General features: G+C 51.4%; 1 protein-coding gene across 1 annotated transcript; it reads right to left on the reverse strand.

Moving 5' to 3' along the window:
- Positions 1 to 304: 304 nt before the first annotated feature.
- On the reverse strand, positions 305 to 6,643 carry PPIF (peptidylprolyl isomerase F). The gene is made up of 6 exons (XM_006887470.1): positions 6,436 to 6,643; positions 5,338 to 5,368; positions 4,746 to 4,834; positions 2,922 to 3,018; positions 1,846 to 1,921; positions 305 to 448 (listed from the first exon to the last, which is right to left on the reverse strand). Exons 1-6 carry the CDS (start codon positions 6,613 to 6,615, stop codon positions 313 to 315), a joined length of 609 nt encoding a protein of 202 aa, XP_006887532.1. The 5' UTR covers positions 6,616 to 6,643; the 3' UTR covers positions 305 to 312.
- Positions 6,644 to 10,852: the final 4,209 nt, after the last annotated feature.

The raw sequence follows: 10,852 nt of genomic DNA on the forward strand, positions 1-10,852 counted from the left end.
TGAAACAGGTCTTAAGAGTCTTTTTGTAGCAAGTGGCTTTTCCCTTGGTGAAGGGGAAGGCACACTTTTCCTGAACGTTCTCACCAATGTCCAAGGCACAGATGAAGTTGGACTGGGCAATCAAAGGCAAGGCTTGCAGAGACCTGGGAGACTCAGTGTGGACACGGTGCTGAGAAAATGAGCCAGGAGGAAGGTGGACGCTAGGGAAGCAGACATCTGGGATTCCTGAGAGGCCTGCCCCGAACACACAGCGGTGACGGACAAGAAGCAGGCAGTGCTCCCGGCACCACCCCCTCACGTGGCGGGCCAGCACTAGCTCAGCTGGCCACAGTCTGTGATGACAATCTTCTTGGATGTCTTTCCGCTCTTGGAGCCGAAAGACTCTATTTTCTTGACAACATCCATGCCCTCTTTAACATGGCCAAACACAACATGTTTGCCGTCCAGCCTGGAAGAAGAAGAAGAATGAGAACCAGTTGCCACCGAGATGATGCCAACTCAGGGTGACCCCACTTGTGTGGAGCCTCACAGCCTCCCAAGTGCTGCCAACGACTGGCTTTTCAGAAGCAGACTCCCAGGCCTTTCTTTGAAGGCACCTTTGGAGGGATTTGAACTTCCAATCTCTGTTAGAACCAGAGCATGTTAACATATCTGTTAACATCCAGGAGGTGCTAAATAGATGAGGGTGGCACAATGTCACTAACATCACAGCCACCTGGTAATGGAACTAATCCCTCAAAGCAGCAATTATGAAAGACGCTCACCGAAGAGCAGGACCAAACCCCAAACCCCTCGTTCCTGATGAGCTTCCTAAATACATCACGGAGCACCTTCTTCCACTCACGCTCCATGTGGCTGGGCCCCAGGACACTCTCCCCAAGTCCTGACCGCCTCACAGATACTGGGTGAGTTCTTCTAGTTTGGCACCAGAAGGTAATGGGATATGGAACTACTTGCAGAAATAAGGAGTCTGTATCTACGGATCCACCTGAGCAGGAGTCAATTAGGAGGTGAGAGCAAAGCTAATGGTGACAAAAAAGTTGTGGAAGATGCTGTCCTGAGTGCACAACTTGAGGGAGTTCTGAGAATCTAAAAGGCAGTCAGAATGCTTGCCGCTGGGACACACAGGCAGGACCCATTAAGGACCCTGTGGAAGGAACAAAGAGTGGCCAGAGCCAGCAAGGACCTGTCCGGCTAAGGCACTCCTGTTCCTGCTGGCTTGCAAGCCTGCTACCATCCACCTGGAAACTTGAGTTTCCTTCAAACTCTCAGAATGGGTAAGAAGTCTCAGCTTACATCATCCCCCAAGTCCCAGATGTCACAGAGATAGATGGGACACTAGGGACCTGGGTGGTGAAGAGGACTATATAATAAATGTTAAAAAGGATGGGAATTTTCTAAGGAAACGCCATCTAAAACCCACAGACATGAGGAAAACAGTGCTTCAGGGGCTATACACTACTTACATGCCTATGCTAACATTTAGCCCAATGACAAAGCTGGTAGGATGTTCATACCCCTGCTGGGGGCCGTCCAAGGCCCTGACTGAAAGGCAAGCTGGGAAACACTAAGTTACTGTGCTTTTCCTGTAGGCATCTAGTCCCGCCATATCCTGCAGTATTTCACAAACATATTTGTTAAACTTTTCTTGGGGTGGGCGAGGGAGACACAGAACTAATTTGACTCAAATTTCTCTTTTCTCCTCATGCCCACGTGAGGAACTGACCGAGCAGGAATAGTGGAGGGAGATCCCTCACCACCTGTCCTGAGAGCACACAAACCTTCCTTCCCTTCCTCCATGGGCCTCTTGCTCCCAGAAGGCCACGTGGAATGGGGGGCACTCACCAGTCTGTCTTTATGGTGCAGATGAAGAACTGAGAGCCGTTGGTATTAGGGCCAGCATTCGCCATGGACAGGACACCTGTGAGGACAAGCAGACATGAGCGGTACACGCCCTGTGGGTGGATATTTCACCTGGACAGTCATTCGGGAAGAGCAGACAGATAAACCAACCAGGGGCACGTCAGACTGCAGAGCTGGACCGCCCTTCTTCACTGCCCACAAGGACAGAACACACATGGCAGCCAGGGGCAAGAAGGGCAGGGCCCAGCAGAAGGTCTGATTTCTGGACTTCCCTACCTTGGGGCTTCATTTAAAGGCTTAGCTCCCAAAGGAAAGCTTGTCTTGCTTTGAAACCAAGAGCTCAGGATGAGAAAGCATTAGGGAAATTCAACTCAGAAATGCAGACCACTTGAACCCAGAGGACCATCCAGGATGCCACCTGGATGCACCCTCAAACACCACCTTGATAGCAGGGACATTCCTGCCCAAATTCTATACCTGACTGAACAGGATAGCTGCCTGCTGGAAGGTGAACAACTGAGGCCTGCAGCCTCCAAGGGCCTATACAGACAGGGCAGGGTGAGGTGAATGAGGAGGGGAAAGGAGGTGGGGAGGGGTGCAGGGGTGAGTGGGATGGGGAGGGGGAGACAGGGCAGGTTGGGGTGAATGAGGAGGGGAGGGGTACAGGGGTGAGTGGGATGGGGTGGGGTGAGACAGCAAGGTGGGGCAAGTGAGGTGGGGAGGGGAGGCTAGGAGGGGTGAGTGGAATGGGGAGGGGTGAGACAGGGCAGGGTGGGGCAAGTGAGGCAGGGAGGGGAGGCTAGGAGGGGTGCAGGGTGAGTGGGATCAGGAAGGGGGAGACAGGACAGGGTGGGGCAAGTGAGGCAGGGAGGGGAGGCTACGAGGGGTGCAGGGTGAGTGGGATCAGGAAGGGTGAGACAGGACAGAGTGGGGTCAGAGAGGCAGGGAGGGGAGGCTAGGAGCGGTGCGAGGTGAGTGGGATGGGGAGGGGTGAGACAGGGCCGTAAGCGGTTACTGGGGTGGGGTGAGGCAGGTGGCTTCAGTGGGTGAGCACTCACCAGGTCCCACATGCTTTAGTGTGAAGTTCTCATCAGGAAAGCGGCTCCCATAGATAGACTTGCCACCTGTGCCATTGTGGTTTGTGAAGTCACCTGCCTGGAGAACACAGATACTCTTAGTGTGGCCACCACACAGAGCTGGGAGGGTGCAGGCAGGTCTTGACCCACCCCTTGGTCCCCCCTTGGGCAAAGGAGTCAATAAAAATCCAATGAAAAAAAATCTAATAAAATACACAAAAGAAACTATAGCCTAAATATATCCTGCCATCACAATTACCCTGGTTTCAGAATGACTATCATTTAAATGTAATCCTTTCATTTAGCTAATTGTAGGGAGTTCTGGTGACCTAGGTGGGTAAAGAGTTGTGCTGCCAACCCAAAGGCAAGAAGTTTTGAATCCACCAGCTTCTCTTTGGGAAGCCAAGTTAATTTTCATTTAAAGCAAGACTCTAGATGACTTGTAATGTAAATACCATTCTGAAGCAATCATTAATGACCCAGAATTTTGAACCTATAAATCCAGGAGTAGAAACAGGAAGGCCAAGGGCTCCAATTCCCAGGGCAGGTCTGAGAGCAGCACGTGGCTCAAGGTCATTCCTATGCAGAGTGCCTGACCCTGCCTCTCCTTTTATTTTCCTTTCAGCAGGCCCACAGCTTTTGTGGGGCCTCAAACCCTCAGGACAGAGTTCACCTGGGACCTAGCCTGCCTCCTCAGGGGTTCACCACAGACCTTGACAGCCCTGTGTGCAGCTGTGGCCGGGAGGGTCCAGGGGCTGCCTCTATGACCAGTGCTCCCATTCCCTGGACAAGATTCCTCAGGTGATCAAGGAGACCCAGGCAGCCCAGCTAAAGCATCCACAAATGCCAAGAAAGTCTCCTCAGACTGGACAGCTCAGTACCTGACCCTGCCCTTTCACTTCACGAAACCTCCAGCTTTAGTCCCCAGCCTGCCTGTTAGGGCTCAGCAGATGACCCTAGCATGGCCCAGAACAAACAGCCTCAGACTGATGGGGCACAACCAGGCCTGCCCATACCCAGGTCTTCCTGACACAACCACCATGGGCAGCTGCTTCCAGGCAGCCCGGCTCAAGAGCAGGCCCAGTCTCAACCCACGGCCACTCATCATGACATGCTGGGGGGTACAAAATTCCAGGCTGAAAGACTTCATAGAGGTCATGAAATCTGTGCTTCTATCTTGAAGCTCTCTACTGGTCCCAAGAGCCACACCTTCACCTTGAAGGGTTCATCCTAACAAAGACCCTAACATGCTCAGTCTCTAAACCTGAGAGTGGTTGCTGCTGTTAACACCTGCCTCAAAGTGCTGATGCAGCAATACTAATGAATGACTGTGACAAGAAGGCAGGTGGCATGACTAAAGAATGTGTGCACCTGACCGCGAAAATGCCCTCTCCAGTCCAGCCATTCAAGAGACACTCAAGTCCAAGCATGCATGCTTGTCCTCCATTTCCCATGCCAAGCTGCCACAGGAACATGGGTAAGGGGCATCCAGGACTACTAAAATATGCCAGTCTTTCAAAGCTTTAGGGTGTATCCCTGTATATGTACACATACCTTCCTCCCTCACCAGTTCAACCATCCTAACCCAGCTGGGCAGGGCCTCTGGTCACCTGCCCTTTTGTTTAACTTCCAGGGTACAGAAGGGTCACACAGCCCAGACAAGCCACAACCCCTAATGGCAAGATCACAAGCCAGCCAGAGAGCTACACAGAGCAGCCACAAGTTCGCTCAGTGAACCCTCTCAAACACCCTGTGAGGTGGCCACCATTACTACCCTAATGAAAAAGGCAGAGAGGGCTGCGTTACCTGGCACATGAAGGATGGAATCACCCTGTGGAAGGTGGAGCCCTTGTAGCCGAAGCCCTTCTCGCCAGTGCACAGGGCTCTGAAGTTTTCTGAGGGATGAAGAAGGTGAACTCTGGGGTTACGTGCATATAGCCACCACCACCACCACTAACCCCATCAGTAGCTAAAACATGTAGAGACCTCATGCCCACACATACACTGGTTCTGTCTTAACCCTCTATGTGGCCCGAAGGGGGGGGGTGGACTCCCCTTCTCTGACCTCTGTCCCAAAGATGGTAGGGAGAGGGTCAATGAGGCAGATCATCAAGAGTTCCCCAGCAATTTCCCCCATCAGGCACTGTCCTTCCCCAAAACAGGGCAGAGGAATTTACACAGTTTTTGTCTGAGTTTAATCTTCTACATGTTCTTAAACTCCCAGTTACTGCCAGAGAGGTGGGCAGAGCCAAAACTGTGGTCTAGCAAAGCAAGGCCCCAGCTGTCCCAGAGCCTCCTGTAGGACTCCCTCTGGTCACCAGTCGCTGGCCCCTCCACACAGCCCCCTCCTCTCCACTCTCCTGTCTGGACCAGACTCAGAAGGCCCATCCTGTCTTACCTGCAGTCTTTGGGACAACATCAGCCTTCAGCTGCAGGTGAGAAGGACAAGAGAAATGGTCAGTGCAAAGGCAAGCCACGGACTGCCCACAGATGCAAGGAGGCAGCGAATGCCACAGGGCCACTTCATGCCTGTTCCTCCCATTCACCGTGGGCAGCCCCAGCAGCTATCATCTTTGGCAGCTGCTTCCTGAATGTCAGGCTGGGAAGCAGAGGCCTTGGTTTCCTCATCTGTCAGAGGAGAGGGTAATGCCATCCTGACCAAGGGAAAGATGGCAGAAGAACCACAGCTGGGCCCAGAGCCTTGCCTCGGGGCCTGGACCAAAGACCTAGTACAAGTTCCTCATTGAAGGAATGGAAGTCAGAGGTGGAGATAATGGATAATCAGTACCCTCCTTCGAGCCTCTCAGCTCTGAGCCTCAAAGACCAAAGACCCAAACCCTTGAATTAAAGGAAGCAGGGAGTATTTGCCCTTTCTCCAGAAGAAAAAAAACCTGAGGCTTAAGAAGAATCCAAAAGTTTTCCTGGGAAATAGGTCACTCAGCATGAGCTTTCCTTTTTGAAGTTACTCCCGTGTAACCTTCCAAACTATGGCATTAACAACTACCTTTTAAAAAACCCAAAAACAAACAAAAAAACCTCGCAGTTTAAAAATGATCCCAAAGGGAGGCCCAGCTTCGACTAGGGGCAGGCGCAGTGAGCTAGCGCCACGCGAGCACAGAGGGCCCCGAAACCCCACCCCGACTCCACCGGCCAGCCTGCCCCCAGGCCCGCCTCCAGGGCCCCAGGTCTGCGCTCGGACCACAGGGTGCAGTGGGCGCCGGCCCCCCACCCCCGATCCCACTCAGCCAGGTCGTTTCCAGGGCCCCAGGTCCGCGCTCGGACAGCCGGGTGCAAGGCCCTGCCCCCACTCGGAGGCGGGCAGGGGCCCGGGGCCGCTCAGGCTGGTACCTGACCTTGAAGGTCCCCTCTCCAGGACTCCACGTTAGGTCGAAGACACCGACCCCATGTTCTTTCCTACAGACCGGGAAACCGAGGCCCGCGGAGGGCTAGCAGCGCCGCCGCCCGCCACCCGCCCCCCGCCCTGTCCGGGCCTCACCTCCAGCACCACGCGGCCCAGCGGCTGCCCGTCGGCGCCCACGTCCAGGTACACGAGCGGGTTTCCGGAGGGCGGAGAGGACGCGCCGCTGCAGGCGCGGGCCGCGGGGAGGCGCAGCGAGGCGGGACGTGGGCCGGGCAGCAGGCCGAGGAGGCAGGGGCTACGGCGCAGGGCGAGCATCGCGGGCGCGGGGCGGCAGTGAACGAGAGGACAGCTGCAAGTGAGGACAGAGTACAGAAGGTCGCAGGCCCGGGAGGCCGAGTCCCGGTGGCCGGCGGCGGCTGCATTTATTGGTCCAGCGTCTTCTAGGACACGCCCACTCCACGCCCAAGCCACGCCTCTCCTGTTCGCGGGCGACCCCTGCTGGCCGTAATGAGCAGTGCACAGGCTCCCGGACGCGCCTTCAACAACTCCCAAGTCCTTTGGAGGCTGGAGACTCCACTGGAGGAACAGACGGGTCTCACTGCCCATTCCCATTTTGTGAGTGTCCTGTATGACAACATTAAAAAAGTACCTGAAAAAAAAGTACCTAAATACACCAAAATATCCCTTTGCATTTATTTGAACATAATAACAAAAGTCAATTTTGAGCCCTTCCTAAAAGTCATGCAAACTGGCCTCCTAGTGGCCCTCTCCCTCAGGGCCAGGAGGCGGGGAAAGGTGTAGGTGAGACGCGGGAGTAGAGAGCCAGGTGGCAGGAGGAGACCCAGCTACTTCCCATGGTGGCCAGCACCTCTTCATTCCAGTGTCTCTAGAAGGTTCCAAAGAGGAGACTGGTTTCTTGAGAGACTAGAGCCTACATCTGCTACGCAACTACCAGGCTCCTCACTCTCCCACAGAACTGGCTCTGAGACCCCCCACTGCCCCAGAGTGTCAGTCCTGACCCTGCCCCTATCAACGAAGGCTCCCATCCTACCTCTCTCACCTGTGAGCACATCCCATACTGGCTGAACCCCACCTGCCAGAAACAGACATGATACTATTCTATGTTGAGAGTAAGGCAAAGTGAGAGAAAAACCAAACTTAGGAGAGAAATGGACTGAGTTGGGGAAACTGCAGCCAGGGTGGGCTTCACAGGAACCCGGGAGTAGCCAGAGGCCCACAGTGAAGGAATCCTAGGCACAGGCAGTGAGAGACACCTGAGTCAAGACCCCACTGACCGCATGACAGACTGAGGCTCAGAGGGATAATGACAGGCCAGAGCTCACCTGTGCCCATCTGCCTGGACCTCTCTGAGCCTCAGTTTCCCCTTGTGGATAAGGGCATGATAAGCATTCCCCTCCTTTCTTTCCAGATTTGAGTACAAAAATAAATGAGACAGAGAGACAGATATTTATGAGCTATGAAATGCTGTGCCTCTGGGCAGAATCCAGGCTGTTTGTTTAGGGTGTGGAGCTTAAGGTGACCACCATGCCCCCTCTTCTCCCTGGTGGCACAGAGGTAAAATTCTCAGAACCAACTTGATGGCTGTCGTCCCTCAGTGGAGCACAGGTGGAACACAACATTGGTTGACAGGTTGGTGGTTCAGGCCCAGAACAGACACCGTGGGAGAAATGCTCATGGACATTTTGGCCAAGAAAATCCCATGCTGCAGAGTTCTCTGAAACACATAGGGTCTTCCTGAGAACTGATAGCAGCAGCTGGCTTTGTTACTCTTACTTTTGGATTGTCCTTCATGCCTGAAGACTTTGACTTCTCCCCCCGATGAGCCATGAGGAGCTCAGGAGAGCTGCCTCCACTCACTCAGACCCTTCCCCATCCTTAACTTGTCTGCCCTCCACCACAACCTGAAAGACAGACCCATTTTACAGATGGGGGAAAATGAGGCCCCAAGAGATGGGTAAGCTGATTACTCAAGAGAGGAGTGACAGAGCTGGGATAGTCTCTGTCCCTAAAATGGATATGTTTCATATCAGTTGTTTTGGTAGTCCAGGCTCAGGTGTTTGGGAGAGGATTGGGAGGTAGTGGAGACAGGCATGGAAAGACAACACAACAAAGATATAAACTGTGGGGTTAGCCCAGGCCTTGGGGCTCACAGAGAAGGTGGGCATGTCAGCCTGAAGACTGTTCGAGGGCAGAGGGAGTTATCTAGACTGCTGACAGAAATACCACAGCAAGTGACGTTAACAGAAACCTATTCTCATTTACTTTCTCCCCTTTTCTGCCTGAAGTTTAATGCTTTAAGTTTTCAGTTCACCCTTGTCTTTTCCAGGGGTCCTTTACCCCTTCCCCCACTTCTTTCCTTTTCACTTTAACTCTTATGTGTGGCCTTTCACTAGCTAAGTCTGTGTCTTAATACCTTAATAAAACTTTTTTACTTGTTTTGCTAAAAATAAAAAACACCCAAAACTCTTCTCTTCCAATTTAGGTTAGCGATCTGAATTCAGGATGCTAGTTCTAGAGACAGACTTCCTCTCTCTTCTCAGTCTGGAAGAAGGTCTTTATTTCCTTTCAAATTCATGGGCCTACTATTCTTCAGAGATCCCATGTGGCCTAGTATTCCCCTGTGTTGAGATGGTTCTAGCCCAGATACCTGGGTCTGAAGACCACCTCTGCTCTGAAGAAACTCCCCTGACATTGGATCAGGACTGTTAGGGATGTTGCATCTGACCTTCCTACAATGACCGATCACACGGTGGTGGTGGAGAGGGGCGATTGCATCATTGTGTGACTACCTCTCATCCTGCCTCACACAGGTTAGGATTTACACTATGATCATCACAATGCTGGGAATCATAGCCTAGACATACTGACAGATATTTTGGAGCACACTGTTAAATCCATGACAGCTACCAAAATGGAACATTTAGAGGAAGATGGGATCAAAGGCAACCCAGTACTGGGGCAGGCTGGGCTGTTTTCAGGATAGGCCAGGATATAGATTCAGAGCTGAGGGGCCTTCAAGAAAGCCTTGAAGCCCAGCTGGGTGTGACATCGTTGGGTAGTTCTGAGAAGTCATAGGTGGTGCAGTGCTTTCTTTTCCTGGATCCTGGACAGAGGCAGGAGCCCCTCATTCAGACCAGTAGCTCCTCATTCAGATGAGTAGCATCCCTCCACCTTCTTTGGAAAATCAAATGCCATCACTACGTCCTGCCCAAGCCAGATAAAAGTTCCACCTTCTCTACACCTTCTCTAGGCTGTGCTGTAAAGTTTTTGTCTTTAGTAACATCAAGAGGAGGGACAGTCCTCATGGATGAACCATGAGTTAAAACATGCCCAGCCCTCAGAGCTCCGGTCCAGGTGTGGTGGGGTAAGTGTCAGTACTCACCTGACACCTGGGCTATTTATAGACCCTGCGTCATCCTTCAGAACCAAGTGGAGAATGTTCTTCTTAGAGTGTTGATGTTTGTCACCCAGGGAACCTGTAATATTGCCTTTGGGCTTCAAAGAGACAAAGAACAATTAGAACTGAACTGAGAATACAAAGATTGCAAGCTCCAGGCAGGTGGTATATGAGTAAAACATGCTGGGATGGTCAAGAGAATGGTGGATGTATGCCCCAGTTAAAGGGGGAGCTGCTCTCAGGCCAGCCAGTTACTGGGTTTGAGAATCTGGATTCAATGTACCCAGGTCTCCTGATTTTACAAGTTAAAAAAATGTATAGAATCTCCTAGTTTTTTAGTATTGGAAACCAATTTTGGGAGTTATTTTTTAAAAATTATTCTTTTTCATAGAATTTTTCAACTATATTGTGTTTCTTTCATTTACATTGTGTTTTATAAAATAATTCATAGATGTTTTAGTCATGCACATTTTGTTTTATACAATCATTTCTATACCTTTTTATGTGATTAATTACTATTCACCTATGACCTATATCACCCTGTCTCCTACAATTAAACACTGAGTAAACCATAAGCAACACGTCCATAGTCTCTGGATATGAAATCTTCAGCGAGCAGTTTTCAAGTTCTGATCTCCATTGTACAGCCAAGAAGACTGAATCTCAGAGGGGCCCAGGGATGGGCCTGCCAGCAGAAGCCCTTTCTCCATTTTCTCCAGGGCCCTTTCTGCAAGATTCGCACAGCAGCCATGTTTTGAGCACCTGCTATGTGTCCCTCTCCCACCTGTCAGTTTGTCCTGTTGTGGTGGGTGGATGTTGCTTTGATGTTGGAAGCTATGACACTGATCCTTACACTATTAACAGGGGCATCTGTTGTGAAAGTTTCCTCTAAACTTCTAGACTAACACAGATAAGACAGAAAGACCAGAGGTTCTGCTAACAAAAATCAGCCCACAAAAACAGTGTGCACGAATGAAACACATGTATATTAATGATTGTACAAAACACAGTGTACATGAATGAAACAGAATGTATATAAAAGATTGTCTAAAACAATACAAAATATTACAATGAAATGTGCAAGGAGTTGGAGTCAGAAAATCAAAAGGGCCGAACTCGCTCAGCATATCTTAA

Source organism: Elephantulus edwardii, unplaced genomic scaffold (genome assembly GCF_000299155.1).
Source record: "Elephantulus edwardii isolate Elephantulus edwardi_28Jun2011 unplaced genomic scaffold, EleEdw1.0 scaffold00058, whole genome shotgun sequence".
NCBI lineage: Eukaryota > Metazoa > Chordata > Mammalia > Macroscelidea > Macroscelididae > Elephantulus > Elephantulus edwardii.

What these genes read in the sequence shown, in the direction of transcription:
- PPIF (XM_006887470.1), bottom strand. Translation starts at nt 6,615, where the DNA reads ATGCTCGCCCTGCGCCGTAGCCCCTGCCTCCTCGGCCTGCTGCCCGGC. An exon ending in TGTTGTCCCAAAGACTGCAG is followed by an intron (nt 4,835 to 5,337) that starts GTAAGACAGGAT and finishes TTCATCCCTCAG; the next exon opens with AAAACTTCAGAGCCCTGTGC. An exon ending in TGCACCATAAAGACAGACTG is followed by an intron (nt 449 to 1,845) that starts GTGAGTGCCCCC and finishes TTCTTCTTCCAG; the next exon opens with GCTGGACGGCAAACATGTTG.